This window comes from Montipora capricornis, chromosome 4 (genome assembly GCF_036669925.1).
Source record: "Montipora capricornis isolate CH-2021 chromosome 4, ASM3666992v2, whole genome shotgun sequence".
NCBI lineage: Eukaryota > Metazoa > Cnidaria > Anthozoa > Scleractinia > Acroporidae > Montipora > Montipora capricornis.
In genome coordinates, this window is record NC_090886.1 from 6,467,102 (window position 1) to 6,487,719 (window position 20,618).

The 20,618-nt window shown below is 38.8% G+C and overlaps 4 protein-coding genes across 4 annotated transcripts in view; 1 reads left to right on the plus strand and 3 right to left on the minus strand.

Annotated features, from left to right (window-relative positions):
• Positions 1-20,618, minus strand: part of LOC138045404 (uncharacterized) — a 154,780-nt gene that overhangs the window by 97,539 nt on the left and 36,623 nt on the right. The window lies entirely within an intron of this gene.
• Positions 1-20,618, plus strand: part of LOC138045400 (CDP-diacylglycerol--inositol 3-phosphatidyltransferase-like) — a 69,308-nt gene that overhangs the window by 23,657 nt on the left and 25,033 nt on the right. The gene's annotated exons all lie outside the window — the stretch shown is intronic.
• LOC138045405 (uncharacterized) overlaps positions 1-20,618 on the minus strand; it is a 41,232-nt gene that overhangs the window by 10,630 nt on the left and 9,984 nt on the right. The gene's annotated exons all lie outside the window — the stretch shown is intronic.
• Positions 1,304-20,618, minus strand: part of LOC138045406 (uncharacterized) — a 31,032-nt gene continuing 11,717 nt past the window's right edge. The window contains exons 2-4 of the mRNA XM_068891908.1: positions 10,531-10,809; positions 10,097-10,173; positions 1,304-3,061 (exon numbers count right to left, since the gene is read on the minus strand). Coding sequence (XP_068748009.1) covers positions 2,894-3,061; positions 10,097-10,173; positions 10,531-10,798 — 513 coding nt within the window. The 5' untranslated portion in view covers positions 10,799-10,809 and the 3' untranslated portion in view covers positions 1,304-2,893. The remainder of the gene's footprint in view (positions 3,062-10,096; positions 10,174-10,530; positions 10,810-20,618) is intronic.

Genomic DNA, 20,618 nt, shown 5'->3' on the forward strand with positions numbered 1-20,618 from the left:
CATCATTGACCAATCAAAATGCTTGGTTTGTTACCTCTTTTGGCATAAATTTCCTCTGCTCCTCTGCTCAGCTTTGTGTACATCAAATTCTCTTAGCCATTACGAATGGAGAAATTTTTCCACGTCAAGAGTGAATTAGTGTTGATCTATCACTTTGCGGTCTTTTCCCAGCACAGTCACAAATGGATTTATTTTTAGATACACTTTACGCGCGAAACAAAAGAGGGCCGCCAATTTTTACCAATCAGAACAAGCCATGTCACGCGTGACTGCTTCTGCCATGTTTTTTCATGGACATAACAACACTCTTATCTAATTCACTCTTGTCCATGTCTATTATTAGGACTGTAACACCGCACTTTTACATTCCTTTAAGATTTACTAAGAAGCTTCCTGGAAACAATTTGACGCAGGAGAATGGGACAACAGGTGGTATTAGAACGTTGTATTAGAGTGAAACTCCGGCCTTCTCACGGTATCTTACTTCCACTGATTTACCTTACCCCCATATGGGTGATGGAACAGCTAATAGGTTAAGAAACGGCGGGGGTGCTGCTGTGGTTATGACGGCACGCATTGGAACACTATCGTATTTGAGGATTTGTCAAGCAAAGCGCGAAATTGAAAGCAGTAAAACCACTAACGTTGTCTCTTGACCCTTGCGTCGGAGCGTCGTTCCGTGGGGATGGTTAAAGCCAGAATTTGGGCCTATGCGCCGCATATGCCACTCACTCCTGTTACCACCTCGCGACTTTCTGATTCCTCCGAAAAGAAGAGTCTTCATTTGATTGCAAATAAAACTGATTGTTTCTGTCTGAGAGGGAAATTAAATTGTCAGACAGGAATCGTGCCTGTGACCTGGGCCGTCCTACCTATTGATACACAGGAACTCTCTTTGATCCAGGCTGTGGGCTCGACAATGTCACGTGGTTTCAAGTAATCATAATATGACATGACATGGCAAGACGACATGCTAGTTGCTGGGCAACGCGCACTGGACCCGCTGAAAAAGAAATCAGAGTTCCGTGCTACCTCCATTACCAGTCATCTTTTTCACGGCCACATTACACAAATTATCTCATTAATAACATTATCGGTATGAACGACATGGCGTTGTTGAGCCCATCGACCAGTGGAAAATTTGTCTTTGAACCTGGACAAACTCTTTTTTGCTTCATCTGTCTTTATATAGTTTTCGGCGAATCGGGATGGCTTTTTCTTAAGACAAGGTCGTCGGCCTTTCTCTCTTTTGAACTCCAGAACAAAGACCAAGTCGCGTCAAAAAGACATCAGAACACAAGATGCAGGAGAAATAAGTTTATTTCTTTTTTAGCTACAACAAAAAAATGTAATTTAAAATTGGCGTAGTCATTGATTATGAAGTGCATTCGTTGGGAGAACTTTGGAGGTTTGAATCAGAGTTAATAGAGGTTTGAATCACTACTGAGACAAGCCGAGTTGGGAGGCTTGTGGAATGTGTCTAACAATGGAAAGAGGTGATGACAGCACGAGAACCAAATTTGTGAAAATCTGGATTTTGTTAAAATTGACAGAGAGAAAATTACTAAAAATGTGTCCCTTGCCATCGACTCACGAGTTGCGCGACCGTCATTTGCGCATCTGACGTATCAACCGAGATGCGTATGCACGTATGACGTAATTCAAGATGGCGCTGAAAAAGCAGACGAACGCCAACTTGGCAAAGGGTAAGGACATCAGTAAAAGAAGAAAAGGAGAAGAAAAAAGCAAAAGAAAAGAGACCTCTGCGAGCAGGGAAGCGTATATCAAGATTTTACCAAAACCAGTGGGTAGAATAACCATAACATCTTTGCATGAAAAGCAACTCCTTCGAAGCAGTCTCTTATTCTTTCTTGAGCGACATTTCCCGTTCTTTTATAATGTTCAGATACGCAAGAGCTTTTGACATTCCGGCCTTCTTTGATGGTTGATATACGCGGTTGATTTCTGTTTCCTATACTTAAAAGACGAAGGTCTTTAGTGAGATTTGATTGACGTGTTCTTGTCATCAGCGCAAACAAAATAGGGAGCTTTAGCAACTACAACGGCGACGGCAACGAGAACTCAAACATTTGCATATTTAGTGGACAAAAACAATAGCTTTGCGCGCGCTGCACGTGCGTTTTTCACTTTTGTCCATTTCTTTGCCGTCGTCAGCAAAACAACAACGTGAAATAGCCAAATTTGAGGTTTTATGAAGGACGTCGACACTTGCAGGTAAATATTCATTTTCTCTCCTAAATTAAGCGTGACCAGGAGCTCATTAAGAGGAGCCTCTATCTCCCATACTTGGCCTCGGAGTCAACCCTTTCCCGAGTAGATTTATTCATAGAACACCTCCCTTGGGAGATTCAGCACGCTCACTGTTGTAAAAGCCAATCTGCCTTGGGACATTCAGCACGCCCACTGTTGTAAAAGCCAATCAAAACAGAGCTATCTCAGCGTCAAGGGAATTATGATACTTTTCGCGGGAAAAACCTGTTTCTAAAAATAAATTTACTCGGGAAAGGGTTGACTCAAGGAATTAGAGGAGATAGAGGCTCCTCTTGATGAGCTCCTGGCGTGACTCATATCGGTTTCATCCTTGAGGGACTACCACACCATTGTCACGTTAAAAAGCTTGGAACAATTGCGCGAATTTGTGTTATGAGATGACGTTCTCGTTGCCGTTCCCGTCGTAGTTGCTAAAGCTCGTCAATACTTTCAGCTACCCCGTTTGCCCACCTCTTTCAACATTTGCTGGGTTTGAGCGTGCACACTAATCGGTCTCACAATGACGTATCCACGTGACTATCCATGTTCATATAGGCTTTTTCTTTTTTTTTTTTTAGCTAAAGACGATTAAGTAAAGTTGGTCTCCCAGTTAATTGATACATTATGCATATAATGCATATAAGCTCTGCAAACGCCGCTCCAGTTCCTTGATGCCAAGGACGTCTTCCATAGGCTGATGACTAGGATGCCTTCCATAGGCTGACGACTCCTGGGACGGATAAGGGGGCAATGTTTCGGCTAATTCCTCAGATGATGGAGACGTGCAATTCTGTTCAAGAAAAGGGAAAACAAAATGATTCTATAAATGTCAGTATAATTTCAACTTTTTTGTCTCCATCAACTATGCAGTTAAATGGCCCTAAATGTAAATGTAAATGTAGATAGATAGATAGATAGATAGATAGATGGCCTTTATTTTAAAACGATGAGTATTAAAGCTACATGAGCTTGTGGGGTCGTTTACAATAACTAATCACTAACTAACTAGGAATATATATAAAAAGAACATTGAACTTAAAATTAGCGGTGTTGAAAGATATGAATATAATCTGAACATAAATTTAAATATATACAAAGTCATCTTTTCTAAAATTACAAGTGGATGCAGACGTTATCTTAAAACTAAATTCATTAAATTAATTAATTAATTCATTGTACCTCAGTTACAAGCCCTTTTTAACAACCCCGATATTCATCAATGGCTTGCCCATAGAGCAGGTTTCTACCCATAAGATACTAGTAAAGTATATTGAGTCTGACTTGTTGTGGGGCTACCATTGTGAATATATTGACAAACGTACGCGCATGCGTCTACATGCGTTCAGGGTCCTGGTTTTCACTGGCGAAAAATGTCTGCGCATGAGTCGCGCGATATGCCACGTGACGCGTTTCCGGGACTATCATTGGCTCTCGTGAAAAAAGCACTCCCGAGAAGAACAGAAAAATGGCTGCCGTTTGAGAATCGGTAGCTTGTTGGTTTCCGTTCTTTTTAGTGCGATCAAGGCTAGTTTTGACGCCAGTTTCAAGTGGAATGTATTCTTAGAAAACGTCTTTGTTGTGTAAGTCGTTTGAAAGTCCAATCCAACCAGCATCCTCGGAAAATTTGCTCCTGGAAAATTTTATTTCGTGGGAAAAGAGCTGCGAAACAGGTGAGTTTTTGCGCAATTTTTAATGTGGAAAGTTTGTTGCCACCGGGTACAAAAAGTTACTGTAATGTGCAGAAAGGAGGATTCCTAAGGTTTCCGTTCATGTGTGAATTGGCTTGTACCAGGTGGCAGGGAAATGACAACATTGTTCAACGTGAAGGTTATTTTTTTCTGCGTTACACCTTACGATCGGCACCTCTACATGAATGATCAATGATGATTCGATCAGATATGAATTTGATTTTGAATGTGATTGTCTCATTGGGAACGTAACCCTAGTATCAAATATTTTAAATAGCTGCTTTTAAGCTCATTTATATTCCCTTTTCTGGTGAAGGTCTAAGTTATTATACTTTTTAGCAGTCACAACTCAACGATCCTTGCGTTCAAGTAGTTACCAAGTTATCGATTTGCAATCAATTTGAGTTTTAAATCAAAATCAAAATCCATGCTACTTAAAATAATGTTTGGAAGAACAAAAGTGTAGGTACAGATGTATATAGGTATCTATAGATTGAGGTTTTTTTTACTATTGTTTTCTGGTAGCATTAATGATGTAATTTTGGTTTTAGGGGACTCTCATGTGTTGTTGGATCAAGGAAATTCTGTTTTGAGTCAAGTATGGTTGACAGTGGATAGTTGTTCCTGAAAAGGCTGAAAGGAAGCTTTATTGCCTTGGACATTTTTTGCTTACACCCCACATGTTTGTTCTTTTCTTACATGGCAAAATTTATTAATATATTATGTGATTTGGAGCTGCAGCTAGAAACAGTGTCCCATGCATAAGGTCTCATTGGGGTTGATGGCAGTAAAATAATTTTGGTAAAAAATATGTTTAGAGTTTTTATCATAACTTCTCATCTTGGTCCTGCTGGACTTCAAACATGCTCTACCATTTTGCACAAGGAACTTGTCAATCAACCGTTACCTTTTGGTGTATTTGCAATATGATATTTTGGATAGCAATTGATTTATTTTTCTTATCCCTTATGTGTAGATATCCTATGTCTGTCACATAGTTAGTTTTAAGCTTTTATTTCCTGTAGTGTATCTTTATTATAGTTAGCACATGACCCCACAAGCATGTGTTATTGCTTTAATATTGATTGTGTTTGAATAAAGGATAGTGTTGTCTTGTCTTGTAGATAATGCAAGCAGCCTCAGTTGTATTTGCATTATTTCTGAATGTTACTTTTAAAGGGCAAACCATTAAAAGGTGTACCAAGTTTGCAGGAGTTCAGGAAAAATATTCAAAATATTCATTGATTTGATGTTCCTGAAGCAGGTAAATCTTGAAGAGTTTACGCAACCATATTTGGAAAATACGGCATTTCCTTTTGGGAATGTTCAAGTCCACAGAATTCATTTTCTTTATGTTGAGAAGTACTGTAAGACTGTTGACTCCATGGGGTTCCCCATTGACGAGTAAAATGGTCTGGTGTTAGACAGAGCAAAATACTCTGGCTTTAGACAGAGTAAAATACCAAGTATGGCCGGTTTAGGGGTGAAAGGGTTAAAGTGCAATCATTACTTTGACTTCCTTTCTTCAATTGAACCAATACAAAGTGACTAATCATCACCTCCACCATTGCTATACAACGGCTTTGGCTTTTAGAACAAAGTATCAAAGTTGAAGCTGGTGGCTCAAGGAGTAAACTTTGCAAAAAAGTTAGGATAAAAAAACTTTTATGGTATTTGAGTATTTTTGTAGAACAAATTTGCATAATATCGTTAGAGTCATTAAATCAATGAGAATCCAAACATGAGGAAGCGGTTTGCTGAGGAGGGGTCTTTTTTTTTTAAACAACCCTTAAAGGTAACAGAACCTTGTTTTCTGGATGTAGGCTAAAGAAATCTGACCCCTTAGGGGAACCAGTTCTAAATTGACAAATGACTGGCATTTTATAATTCATTAGTAAAAGCTTCTTGCTTGCTTACCAAATTTTTCTACAGTTCCATTCATTTTTCAGATTGATAGCCTTAGATGTACTGCGGCAACTATGCCAGCTGTTTGGTCTCAGTATCATAAGCAGTACCCCCTTGGGGTAGTTTGTTCACTTCACCACCATTGTTTAACCCTATCCAGGGACTAAAGCAATTAGGATGGAAATTGATCATAGCTTAAATAAATTGGACCACTTTTTTTACTTCTTACACTTACTGCATTCAACTTTAATTTATTCATCCTTTGAAGTGGTAGGAATGATTACTATTATTTACAGCAATTGCTAAAAATTCATTGCATCTAATGTTGAAACATTTTTTATATATGAGTTTTAAGTATTTATGAGTCAATGAGTTAGTGCAGTTACCCTAACCCATAAAATGAAAGCTAAAATTTCAGAGAGTGCTTAGGCCTAATCACTGAAATGAGGGCTTAGGGTTGATCAATAAATTATTGCTATATTGACTGTGAGTCTCATTGACTCATGACTCATTGACTAATTGACTCATAAATCATGGGACCTCTTTACATATGGAAAGGTAACAGGAGTTATTTCTGTGAAGTCTTATCCAGAAAACTGCAACATGGGATTATGTCCCTTTCAAATGTAGCTTTGTATGCTTTTGCTCAATGTCTTTGAATGATTATTACGGAAATATGAAGTTATGGTTTTTCTAAAAGTTAAATCTAATGCAAGGGGATTAAAATTATTGAAGCAGCTGTGTTGCAACCAGAGTCTAGATAATTTGTTGTACTGGAAATAATTAGAAGGCCAGCGTGAAATTTGTGAAAAGTTTTGGAGGGTGGCACTGAATAACCTTCAACAAGTTTTCTAAACTTTGAAAATACCTAATTTTATATCGTCCTGCTGTTTTATTGCTGGAAGATAAAATCAATTCCTGATTAAGTATTTCTGTTGTCACGTTAAACCACTACAATGTGGTGAAAGCGTATTATTAGCTGTAGTAAAATTTTGTTACAGTAAAATTCTCCCTGCTAGAAAGCTGGACTTCTGAATCAAATATTGTTGTTTTGGCTATTCAGAGTTAACCTAATCTATGTTTATTTTTATAATTTGGAGGAAAGCAAACAATTGGCATTTTGCATGGAACAAAAGGTTTCCTTCTAGTGTGCCCAAGATGAGGTGCTATGACATGTTAAGTATGATTTGGTTATTATTACTGCTAAATTCACTTTAACATTTATTTTTGAACGACTGAAATACATTTCTTAATTTTCCCCTCGGTCTTAATAAATTTTCCTCTATAGACCGCTTGAATGGCAATTTTAACAACTTGATTTTTTAAAAAAATGCGAAAATTTTAACATTTTCTGTTAGAAACGGGACCCCGCGGAAACAGTGTGTACAACTATTTAGTTGGAAGAGAAACCATTTGGAAATTTAGTGGTATCTTTTTTGTTCCACTTTTAAAAAGATAAACGCATGAATTGAAATCAAGATGGTAACCCATTAGCTGGTAAGCTCCACAAACGAATTTCCATTCGAACATTAGCAACCGAGACTCGCGTTGACCTTGAAATTTTTAAAGAAATTTCCCTCGTAGCCATGACTTAAAAGAGAATCTCGCTGGCATAGAAACGCACCAGGCTGGAAACGCACTATGCAGTCAACATTCGTCCGTTTTATTGGCCTGAAAAAGGGTCTTTTGTCGACAGAGATCAAATAAACACCGAATGGCAGTCATGTTTGATTTGAGGTATTGAAGTCACATGACAAGGCCTCGACCAATCAGACATTTTTCGCCAGTGAAGTCCTGGTTAAATCAAAAGTCCAGAGGTATCGCAAGTGTACTGTAGCCTAATGACGCTCTGTCTTGGAATATGCATCCCTTGTTTGGGCTGGTTTGCCCGATTACCTAAGTGATCTAATTGAATCCGTTCAAAGGGAAGCTCTGCGCATTATTCTGCTAAACTTAAGTTATGATCAAGCACTTGTTCGTTCTGTCCTACAGACACTGTTAGAGCGCCGAGGTCAAGCTTACGAACGCTTTGTTCAGGCATTATCGGTATCCTGGTGTCCCTGCATTGCTCGTCTGCTCCCTGAACGATCAAGCGTCAGCCATGGATACGGTCTCCGCTCGGGTACAGCTAGGCAGTGCGTTAACAACAACAGACTTCTGCGCACTGATAGGTTTATTACTTTCAAGTTCGGATAACTGTTATTTTTGTCCTTGTACGTTTTGTAATCTCGTGCTATTATGCATTTTCTACTTACTGAACCCTCTTGTTATTTAGCAAATGCTACCAAAGAGTGAATAAACATATTATCATTATTATCAACTAAGGTTGCCATTTGTTTATGTAGAACTAAAGTGTTTTCTCCCTTTTGAATGGTAAGTACTTTGTGACAAAGAATTTTCCTGAAATCCGCATCAGTACATACAATACTTGGTATTGGTAAGAGGCAACTAGTAAGCTGTCCTCCAAATTAATGGCTTCATACAAGGAAATAACATAGATATTCGCTCCATAAATTCTTCAAGTCTCGGATAGCAAGGGTCCTCGCCCTGGGCTGCTGACTCCTCAATCGAATATGGAGGTAATAATGTTTCGGTTTGTCCCCTGCCTGAAGTAGTTTTAAAAATGAAACATTAGACATCAGACTCTACAAACAATTTCCTTGGAAAGAGGTGCACGCATATTGAAGACAATATTTGGTATGTTGCACGAAACTGAATAAATTCCGCATGTTTGACAAGCAGCCTATACGCGTCACGTGAATTGCGACAAGATAAAGAAAAGCGCAGGCCGTTGGTCACATATAAATGACGGAAGTTTATTAGCAGTATTAAATAGTAAAGAAAGAATGGCAACACCGCAAAACAATGCTTTTGTTAGTTCCTGTAGAATTCAGTGCACGGATTGACCCAAATGAATTTGATTGAAACAATCGCACGCTCTTAAACCCTTTATTTACCGTTATCCTTCCTACACTTTATGTCAACTATCCGAAATATCTTACATCATGTTACGTCGAGTTACACGAAATATCCCACAGTTCCCAGAGACTATTTATTGCATTCTATTATTAATGTTAACTGGACAAACTAAATTACTGGGTTAGCTTTCATGACGCTCCGTGTGAGTAATATCATCCAATTACTTATTATTATAATTTGTTTTCAGACAGATATATTAACTGCACCAGATGAGGAAGGTTACTTGTAGTCGGCACCGTCCATAAGCTTTACTCTATCATGATTAAAGTGCCCCCGTCATTAAAAAAATCACTTCCTTTTTTTCTTCAGATTTTGAAAGTGTGTTTGCTTAACACCTGCAAAATTTTGAGCTTTGATTTCTATCCAAAGGCCGTTAACTTTGAGTGTGAGTTTTGGATTTCACGGTCCGCCAATACTCACGTTCAAAACTGACCGATTGGACTTCAGAGGGTTGGATCCAGGGAAAAGTTACGTCAAAGGCTCACTAGTTTAAAATTTTAGGGTGTGAATGCAGCTTATTATAAATGCAAAACACGAGTTAAAAAATCTGAAAGCCCAGAACTCCCGTGCTGCATATTAATTCTGCGGCTTACACAGGCATTGCATTCTTAAATGAGTGAGCCTTTGACGTCATTTTCTCCTCGAACCAGCTCTCTCAAGAACTTAAAGTTAGTAATGGCAGACCATTAAATAGGAAAATTCCAGTTAAAATGAACAGGTTTTTTTTTTTTTTTGTAATCAAGGCTTAAACTTTAATCGCTTAGTGTTTGTTAACATAGTTTTTAAATTCGCAGAAAAATGAGAATTGATTTTTTGGTCACAGGGGCACTTTAAAGTTGGAATTATTATAACAAAATAATTAATATAATTACTAGATACTTAAAAGGATCATCACAGTTAGATAAGCAAGTTACACAATACAAGCTTGAAAGGGACTCAAACCCATGACCATGCAACTGCACTGCACTTGTTCTGCCAGCTGAGCTATTTAAAATTACATGCTAATCCATAGATATTTTAAGAAGCTCATCTAGTGTTATCAGAATGTGTTACTTATTTTCTGATCAACCCATACTGAGGTAGTGACTGAGAAAGTCTAATGTTTCGACTTGTTCCCGAAAACGGGAACAAGCCGAAACATTGCACTCGCCCATTCGTCCTTTCGTTCCTTTAAAGAAGTAAGGCAGGCAATCACATAATCTGTTTAAAGTAGATAGATAGTAACAGTAGTTGTTTCTGTGTCATATGCCTACCTCTTCAGGCTCACGAGTAATGGTCTGAGGAGATGGCCAGTCATCATTATGGTTGATCTCTTCATTCTTTCTTATGCCTGATAATAAGAAAACTCAGTTTCATTAATTGAACATTTAAAAACGGAACACTTCTAATTGTCTACCACTACACAAGTATCTTGAAGCTCAATGGCGGAGATCAAGTGTTCCAATACTTTTTAGAGGTCTCGGATTTTCTTTCTAGTGTACGTGTACTCTAAAACACCCTGAATTAAATTTGTACATGATCTCTTATCAGCATTTATAAATTGTAAAGTTTAAGGTGGCTCCTTGTTAATAGTAACCATAATCTCTTGGAAAGAGTGGAAACATTCCCTTTAATAATTCTCCGTTCTAGATTCCAAGGCAAATGCAACGCATTAGACATAAAGCATAGAGACAACTAAGTTGATTACCTTTATTGATTATAAAAACTGCTTTTTTATTGCCAATTTCTCTCAAGGCCAGATAAAGATCTTCCAAGGGTACTTCGCGAGCACTGAGATCATTTAGTAATGCGTCGGCTGGGGACCGCTTCTGCCTAATCTCTTCCACATGTTTTGGCGAATAGAGGGAAGGAAAACCTTCCGTCATCACTTTTTCCCAGTTGATGGTGGTCTCCTTTCCCAAGACGCTGCACAGTTCGTCAAATGTCTCGTGTGGAAGATCGGTTATATGACGCATTTTCTCTTTACCTGAAAAAAAAAAAGCCCATGATTTTTTATTGATTTAGGGCACTGTTTAATTGCTCTCAACTTACAACTGCTTCTCGGGTAAGGTTATCAGTTCTATGTGTGAAAATGATGGGGACATCTTTACTCCGGACAACTACCCCGAAACGAATCTTTCTGATGATTTCTTTACCTCTACTGTGGCAGTAAGGTTACCTCATTTTAGTTGCTGATCCAATTTGATTCAGAGGCTTGACAGCTTCTTTGTTACCTTTAATTTGGAGTTTCTTTGAATAGTATGATCTCTAAGAAAGGGGGATTATTTGAAATCCTGCAAAAGCAAGATTTTTTTTCTTCTTCTTTTTGGAATTGGGTACATGTATCTCAGGAAGCCACAGGCTAAAGAAACACAATACAATCACACGCAATAAATCCTTTAACTAACAAGAAGTCACATCGCTTCAGTTTGCTTACAAAACAGAACAATCGACCTGTTGGCATTTCATTCCCGCAACAAGTATAGTTTTCTTTCTTTTTTTCCAAACTTAAAACTGTATATATATAAACAGCATTTCTGAGAGTTTCACTCCTAGTAATTTATAAGGAGGGGGGCAGGTCTCCTTGATGATTTGCGTCAAAGGCACTTGCTATCGGTCTTCCAACGAAAAATAACCCGCTACGATACTTTCATTATCAAACCCGGTACTTTGAAAAGCTATCGAAAACCCTCAACTATAATGGACATGGTGTTCTCGCATATAATGGCCTTAATGGTAAAAAAGAATACATATACCTTAGGATTGAAATATCCTATACTCACCTTTTGAAATGAGATATGACAAGATCTTTTAAACCACTAAAACAAAAACGAAGATAAAATTCAGTCACTGGGTCAGTAGGGCAGGTTTAGAAAAAAAAGGACACAACATGCTTATAAGAAAACAATAGTGACGGTTCTGTAGCAGCTTTACATTGGTCTCCCAATGAAATTAGCGCCAGTAGAGATGTACTGAACTGGTATCTCCTCACAAAGAATACCGTCGTTTACAGTCCAGTAAGCCATTGACACTTTTTTTGGCCAAAATAGCTAGGAGGATGTCTTGTTAACTTTGATTACCAACTTTCTACTTTGATGACAATTTTTTCATAAGCACTTGTACATTGATTATCCTTAAAAACCAGTCATGCACCTATGCACCATTATGTATTGACCTGTATTAACTAAGAGTAACGTTAAAATTCAGTCTTGCAATGTAACAAAGCGTTTAACACTATCACAACTGTCTCCTCACAGTCATCTTTGAAACTCCTCACAAGAACTATTAACTAGCAGTTCTCATTGAGAAGTGAGTGCTGCCGTTAAAGGTGTTTTTGAATGCAAATACGACAATGAGAATTTCAAAAAAAATATAACTTATTTTATTTGCAAAATGACAGGGTTACAAGTATGTTCTTTGAGCATAACATTTAATAATAAGTAACTATTGGTGTGGCTATGGCTTTTGTTGGGATTATGCTTGTACTAATTGCTAAAAGTGGAAAAGAAATATATTGGTTAACGAAAACGGAAGGTGTAAAGAATAACACTGTCTAACGCAACATGTAATAATAAGGGCTTTTTAATTGATTCTTAGAACGACTACTGACACTTTCTTTGGTCTATCTAGCGCAACGTGGAAATAAACTAAATACTTGGTGTAACAACAGTCACTGTGGTGTAAGAACAGTTACTACATGTGTAACGGCAATAACAGGTTCATGAACTGATCGTTAGAACAATTAGTGACAGCGACACTGTGTAACGCAACGTGTAATAGACTATTTTTTTCGTCTAACAATATTATTCGAAGCCTTTTAATCATGATGGAAATTGGCATCGGGTACCATTTTATTGGTTAGTGCATATAAATACACGCGATCTCCATGACATAAGATGTCATCGATATTTGTTTGTGTCCATAAGTCGACCGAATTCGATCGATTGAAAAGCAAAGCTGCGAGTGACATAAATGCACACTGTCAGCCTCTAGAATGCTCACTGAAAGCTTCACGACCTTGATGAATGCTTCCTCGAAATAGATCAGCAAAAAGTGCCAAAACTCACCCGTAAACAGCGAAACCTGGTATTGATGACTTGCTGCGAGCACATGCGATTTTCCGCTGAGCGAGCACGATTTTCCGCTGAGCAAGCAAATGTCAATTTTTCTTATAAGACAGCTGCTGATTGACTAGACTGCGCCATATAACATGATTTCTGATTGGCTGTTTCTTAATGTGAACGATGTTTCGAACCAAAAGCTGCCTATCGCCAGCAATTATCAAGTTCATCATTATGGTAATCAGGACTATCTTCAGAAAAATTAAATGGCAAACGCCTGGCTAAAATGTGTTTTGCCAAAAGGGAAAATGAAACTTGGTCGATTTCAGTTTACTGTTTGCTTGGTACAGCTGCCCAGCAAGTTTTCAAAACAGAGAAAAAATTAAGAACAAGACAAATGACAAACAGAAACCTGTCGCCTGGCTCGTGCCGTCATTCACATGTATTTCTCTTAGCCCTTTTTGCATTGCTAAATCAAAATTCGAAAAATACTTTGGAGTTTTCCCAAATAAAAATGATGAGGTTTCATGAAGTCGACTTATTCAGGTGTCACTTTTATCGATCATTTGTGTATTTCACTTGGACAGTGCATTGTGGTACTTTCCCTGGGAAAAAACCCGAGGGGTTTCCCGGCCTGATCAACAGGAAGTTTTATTATAAGAAGCCTTTTTGATACATGTGTCTATGGCATCGCCCCTAGTATTAATTCACTAGAAAGAAATGATAAAAGGGAGCCAGTTAATACCAAAAAGGTAGATAAAGCCTATATCCGGTGGTAAACAGCTGTCGCGTTGAAGCTTTCAGATGGCACTTTAGCCAGGAGGCAACTAGGAGGCTACAATTGTGCTCTATCATCAGTGTTTTTTTAACTTTTTAATTCCCAATTCTGTCCAAGGAGAACTAATCCTCGACTGACGCTGTGTCTATCGCCATATTTAAGTGTCAATGAAATCATTATAAGGCAGAAGTAATGTAACTTTCAAAATAATGGCTGGCAATGTTCCGAGAATCCCTCCTCTTATCCACTCTCTGTTTCAAAAATTGCGTGAATTAAATCACAGTGACGAAATAGAACACTAGGTGTATCAAGGGACAACAGCAAACACACTTAGTAGTAATCAGAGAAGAAAATTAGACGAGGTAAGCTATTCGCCCTATCGAAGAACTGAAATCGCATCATTTAATAAAAGTTCCTGATGTCAGAAGGAGAAATTCTAAAGCTGAAAATACTGCAATTCATATCCCTAATTTTGTAATTTTCTTGTCTCGAGTACTTCTCGTTCTAAAGGCGTGACTCGCGAATTAAGCAGTGATCGATTGTGAATTTTACGGTTCGGTTGACTACATTTTTCACAAGATCATGTGAAGAAAATAGCACTCGTTTACTGATTAAGCCTAAGCGCTCGTTTCAGTGATTAGGCCTAAGCACTCCTTTAACATTTTAGCTTTCAATTTACGGTTTGGTTAACTACACTTTTCACAAGATTATCTCACCGCTTTTAAGATAGCCGTCCATATTGAATTTATTAGAGACCTTTAGATTCTAGGACGAGGACGAGAACGAGTACGAGTTTTGACTGCCCGTTTTTAGCGAAAATACTTGGAAAATTTATAACCCGTACGATTAATCTTACTCGTTGTTAGCAGTATAGGTTGCTCAGTTATTCTTATTGCTGGTAACTGAGTCTTTTTGCGGCTTGAAAAATGCCAAAATTGCTACCGTCTTGTTGGCTTGTTTTGACACGACGACATTTTTGCAAAACCTCGGACTAAAATGACGACGGCATACCGTTTTCCCCGCCAAAATGACGCTGGTTTGTGAGCGCTCATTGTTGTTCTGTGAGAAAATCTCGTACTTGTAGTCGTTCTCGTCCTAGAATCTAAAGCTCTTTATTATCTCACTGCGTACCGCGTATCTTGAATTGATTATCTTCCGCGTACCACGTAGCCAGCTTTTGGGATAGCCATTTTCAATTCGCAATTTATTGTTACTTAAATGAATTACATACTTCAAATTGAATTAATTTAGTTTCTGTGTACCGCGTAGCCGGCTACGCAGAACTTTGTTCGAGTGGCCGCTTTTTTTTTTTCGGCAGTTACTATAATCCCTGTGCATCACTTCTAATAAGACGGAAACTGAAACTAAAGTAAGACCGGCCGATGCAGATTTTGTTTTCAAAGCCTTGAAAGAGAACATTCGAATCAATAAAACTGTATCAAGACAAACTGACAGACATCAGAGAACCTTCGATCACTTACCTTGAAAGACTACAGAGGCACTGAAGGACGTGGGCAGTTTCGATTTGCTAATCTCTTTTGTTATACCTCCCGACTTAAATACGTTTTCTGATTGGAAGAGAACGTGTCACGTGTCATTGGTCAAAACTTGCCCTAGGGCAACAACAATTTGAACTTTCGACTCACATGTGATCAGGTCGTGCACCTTAGAAACGGCGGCAAATCTGTACGCCAGCCGACGTCAAGCAAATAATTTTTATCTGTGTATTGTTCTATTTTGAGTTGGGAGGTATAACAAAACACTTAATGACTGGCCCCTCGGGAAACAGTGAGTTTTGATTCCCCTCGACCTCAATGTTTCCATCGGCTTCGCCTCGGGAAACATTGAGGGTCTCGGGGAAACAAAACTCTCTGTTTCCCTTGGGGCCAGTCATTTAATAGCTGCGGTTACACTAGCCATTTTGCCCTTGGGTAAGTGGCTTTTTCCCACGGGGAAGCAATTTTTTATGTGTAACCGATCTGCCCAAAGGAAAATTTCCTGTGGGAAATTTCCATGGATACGTCAAAAAGAACAAAAGAATTGCCCATGACAGTTCCAGATGTAAGTCTTATGGTAAACAAAACCCTAAAGCGGCTCAACCAATCACAAGATTGCCGAACGCAAGGAAAATACATGCTGTGATGAACTGTGTAAACAACTGCAGACGTGGAAATACCCAAGCACGCCTTTTCTGGCCAGCAGCAAGTCGACGTCTAAATTATAAATTGGAGAGTTGCAAGGACTAGAGAAAGCGTAACTGAAGTCAACGTCTTTGTTGACTTCTTAAAATGAAGCGATGAATCGCTGAACTTAATTGAGGTGGACAGTTTAAGAGAAGCGCCGATCGTGACAATTACCGAAAATAAGCCAAAGAAAAGTTGGTTGTTCAGATGTAGATCTTCGATGTTTACTTTTGTTTTTTGATCCTTAATTTTAATGTATTTTGTATTGTAATTAGTTTTTCAAAAACCATTTAGTGGAAAAACTAATAAATCTCATCTTGTCTTATCTTAAAGGTAAGTTTCCCACCAAAACAGGCCAACGCTTACCTTCCCCTTGGGTAATTTACAAGTGTGTAACCGCAAATGGGGAGTTGACCATAACCCAGGGTAAACCCAACCCAAGCCGTAACCCCAAGGTTCCCCATGGGCAAGAGGTCTAGTGTAACCGCACCTATTATGTGCTTAATGACGTATGAAGGAAATAAAAGTGCAGTATCACGGAATTGTATCACTCGAGAATTTCACAGAAGGAGAACAAGAAGGCAAAATTGTCCTTTCGCTCTCCTCTCGATCAGCGTATTAAAAAATAAATTAAATTTGCTCGATTTCAGCTCATAATGGTCTTAATCACTAGCGCATTCCACGCGAATATTCTAATCAATTCTTGAAATACTCCAGGAAAAAGAGTATTATTGACATCTGTGTCATAACGTACAGGTAAAACAATAAATGACATTTGAGGAGGTGCATGTGCAAATGTCATTATATAACCTGCAAATGTCATTTATAACCTGTACGTTATGCAACAAATTATGTCAACTTTCGTTCCATCCATGACAACTTTCTTTCTACTATGACAGCTTTCTTTCCATCCATGACAACTTTCTTTCTACCCATGACAACTTTCTCTCTTCCCATCACAACTTTCTTTCTACCGATGCCATTTTTGTACTTACGGGCTAGCCCGTAATGCACAATGTCATCGGGGTTGTCTGTCTGAGTGACTGAGTGAGTGAGTGAGTGTAAGATCTCGTGCATGAATCACTAAACTGATGAGGTCTTTATTCAATTTTAACAATTGATGTCCATTTTACAGTTATTCTGTTTGTCGCCTACTTGTTGCCTTTTCCTTTCTTAATTTTCCTTATGAAAAGAGAAATTTTAGAGAATTTGCGGCACGATTTTGACAATCGCGTGATAATTTGATCGGCAAACCAGTCGGGGAAGCCGGTAGGATTTGAGCGGAAAAACAGTCTTTGGAGACAAAATGCCCATAAAACCTCTCTGAGCTTTCATTTGATATTCCAGTAAGATGTCTGATATTTTCGAAATTCGAAACATTTTGTAAAAATCTCATCAGTTGTCATCAAAGGCAACTTGCTCTCTGACGCGATGTGCAGTGTCCCCGATTAGTGCTCCAACGCTAAATCTACTAGACATTTAAATAAAGTTCCTTTCCTTTCCTTTCCTTTTGTCATAGCCAAAAAATCATAATCAATTGACAATTTGTTTTGTTCGACTGAAATTGAAAATAAAAATTTCTCATAGGTAGAGGTAAACTTGTCAAGCTGGCATATTGAAAGCTGCCGAGATGCGTAAACAAACCCTTTTTTGGGAGGATACCTAAACTTCGAGCCAGGATTCAAGCTAGGATCCGAGCCAGGATTTCAGCCAGGATTCGAGCTAAGATAAGCTTTATCCGCTATTTATTCTCGAATCTCTCGGTTAGGTTAGGTCTATTTAGGTTGGTTCTAGTCCAGTTAGGTCTAGTTAGGGTTAGGGTAGGTCTCGCTTAGGTTAGGTTAGGTCTCGGTTAGGTCTTCAATCCTGGCTCGGATCCTGGCTTTATTCTTAGTTTATCTCCTTTTCTGGTAGCTAGTTGAAGAAAGATGACATTAGAGTGGGATTTTAGGTAAGGTAATTTTTTCCTCCTGTAAACAACTTTATAAATACTTTTGTCCTTTGTCCATTTCAATTTCAGCAGGAAAAGAAAACAAACAGCGGTTACAAACATTTTCATTTTATACTTGACATGGGCGTAGCCAGGATTTTTCAAAGGGGGGGTCACACTGTGTCACACAGAGGGTACTCGCGTTTTCGCAACCTGAATATTGTAGGTTGTTTGAGTAAAAAAAGGCTTACAAAAGGGGGGTCACGGGCACCACAGGACCCCCCCCCTAGCTACGCCCTTGCTTGACGTTTCGTATGTTGCAACATACATCATCAGAAGTGACGGTTAAAACTGTTACACAAAATTTTCAAAACTAGAGCGAGGCACTGGTGACTAGTTAAAAAGTGTGATAACAAAATCGTAACTTCTGGTAGTTGATACTTCCGGAAGAAATTGATAAAGAAAAAGCTTCTCACTACCAATGTTTTCAATAAGAGAAGGTTTTAAGTCACTGATTAATAGCGTTTCTTTAACTTTACACTGCAAGTCGGACTTTCCAGTTGCGAGGATTTCAAAATGGTCCCATTTGATGTTATGACCGGTAGAAATAGTATGGTCTGCAACAGCAGAGGCGTGGCCGACTTGTGTAAGAGCTTTGAAATGCTCGGACTTCCTGTCATGCAATCTTCTTTTTGTTTTGCCGATGTAGAAGGAATCACAGTCCCAACAACTGGCTTTGTATACTATTTAGATCTTTGAGAACGACTAAAACGATCTTTGTAAGGAAAAAAAGACTTAGCCCTGCAAGTGTTTTGAAAAATAACCCTAAGATTGACACAGCCATAAAACTTACTAATACAAGATTTAACACATCGAATAAGAGCTTCACTTTGAAAGCCCAAAAAAGGCAAGACAAGAATGATATCTTTCTTAGGAACAGTGGTGGCAGGTTCAGTAGGACCTTCCTAAGAATCCTTGCCGTGTTCAGAATAACACTTTTCTGAAGCTCGTCTATCTTGGTCTCTATACCAATATTCTCTAGTCTCTTCTTTAGATCTCTTGGAACTGTTCCAAATGTTCCGATTACAATAGGAATTACCATTGTTTTCATCCCCTAACACCTGGTTCGCTCCTATAGTAACATTCCATCACCACTCTGTTCTCTTCCTGAGACCACTTTCTTCTCGTTGATCTTACTGCAGTAGCATAATGACGACCGGGCCCACGCTGCATCGCCGTGGAGCACCTGCCGGGCGAGGGACTTTCGTCATCAAGGACTCCAGCCTCATTCACGCCGTTATCTTGTAAACTTTGATTTGCACTCATCATTTGAGGAGAGTGACTTTTAGGTGACACAACCACCGGGCTACTTTTAGTCTGGCCTCTAATCATTGGCCTGTCTGGCTTGGGTGGCCCTAACAGGAGCTTTAGCTCCTGCCAGCTTAGCTCTCCGGATCATCGAGGCACACAAGCCCCCCACCACGCCAAGGTATTATTATTCTCTATTTGCACAACAATCAAAACGCAAAAATAGCAACGCACGCAACAAATTTAGTCACATTTAACCACCTTTTCCAGCGAAATATTTTTTTGAAACAAATAACATATTTGCTATTAGAGGCAATCTTTCTTTCAAAAAATTCTTGGCTGTCACAATTCCAATTATTATTTTTTTACCTGAAGACTGTGCAGAGAACAGAGATCACTGATCCGCTTAAGATGTTCGATTCCTTCGCTGTCTTTGTTGAACCCATAAGTTACCAGAGATTTTTCCATTTGGTTTCAGTGTTCTACATAACAGCACACTTGGTAAAATATTAGAAATACAGCTCACTTTGATTTCGCCTCGACGGGCGATAGTTGTTGTGGAAGTCCATCACTCCTCGCTTTTAAGATTCCAGACATTTATTTTATATGGACTCGGTTACCCGAGATAGCCCTCCTCCGGAGACAACTTTACCGAGCGTCTATATGAGAAGTTGACCCTACTTAATTATGCATATATTTTTAAGACGCACCTTCACAAAATACGTATCATCATTTGCCTCTTTCTTTCTTTCTTTCTTTCTTTCTTTCTTTCTTTCTTTCTAGTTCGTTGGTTCGTTTTTATTGGGACACTGAAAAACGCAGACTGCAGACTGTGCAGACCGTCTGTAAAATGAAAATTCGGTTAGCCTGAATTAGGCCTAAATAACATTCGGTTAGCCTAATTAGGCCTAATAACATTCAGGTTAGCCTGTTTACGGTTAGCTCTCAATAATAGTGAGGGTAACGCCATATTTTACCCCAGGTCTGCACGGTCTGCAGTCTGCGTTTTGGCGTGACCGGTTTTTACTAAGTATAGTTGCGTTTTTACATTCAGCAAATGGACTGACAATCTTAACGCAGCAGTAATATGTAGTTTAAATAAAAGGCTGCCTAACATCCCACTAACATCCAGGAAAAAGCAGGGAAGCAGAGTAAAAATTAAGTATCGTTTACTGATATTTTGCTGCAGGCGAGCGGTTTCGAAACCACGTGCTCTTGTGTTTGGGCATTCATTTGTGCGCGATTTCGGCGAATTCATAGACACTAGCCAGCCAAATGATCTTTATCGTCGGGATTTGCAGCTCGTTAATACGTATGAAGTCGAGATTTTCGGTACAGGAGGGCGTACTGTCGATAAAACGATTAGTTTCGACCTGGACGCGATTAGAGGCACTTGCCCCCAATGTTGTAGTTCCACAGGTAACCCAGGCTCACTGTGTGTGCCACATAGGTAAATATAGAGAACATATGAGGCGAAGTTTAGGTCTGGAAATTTGCTAGAAAATGGAAATAAAAATCGATGAAACTTACCATGTG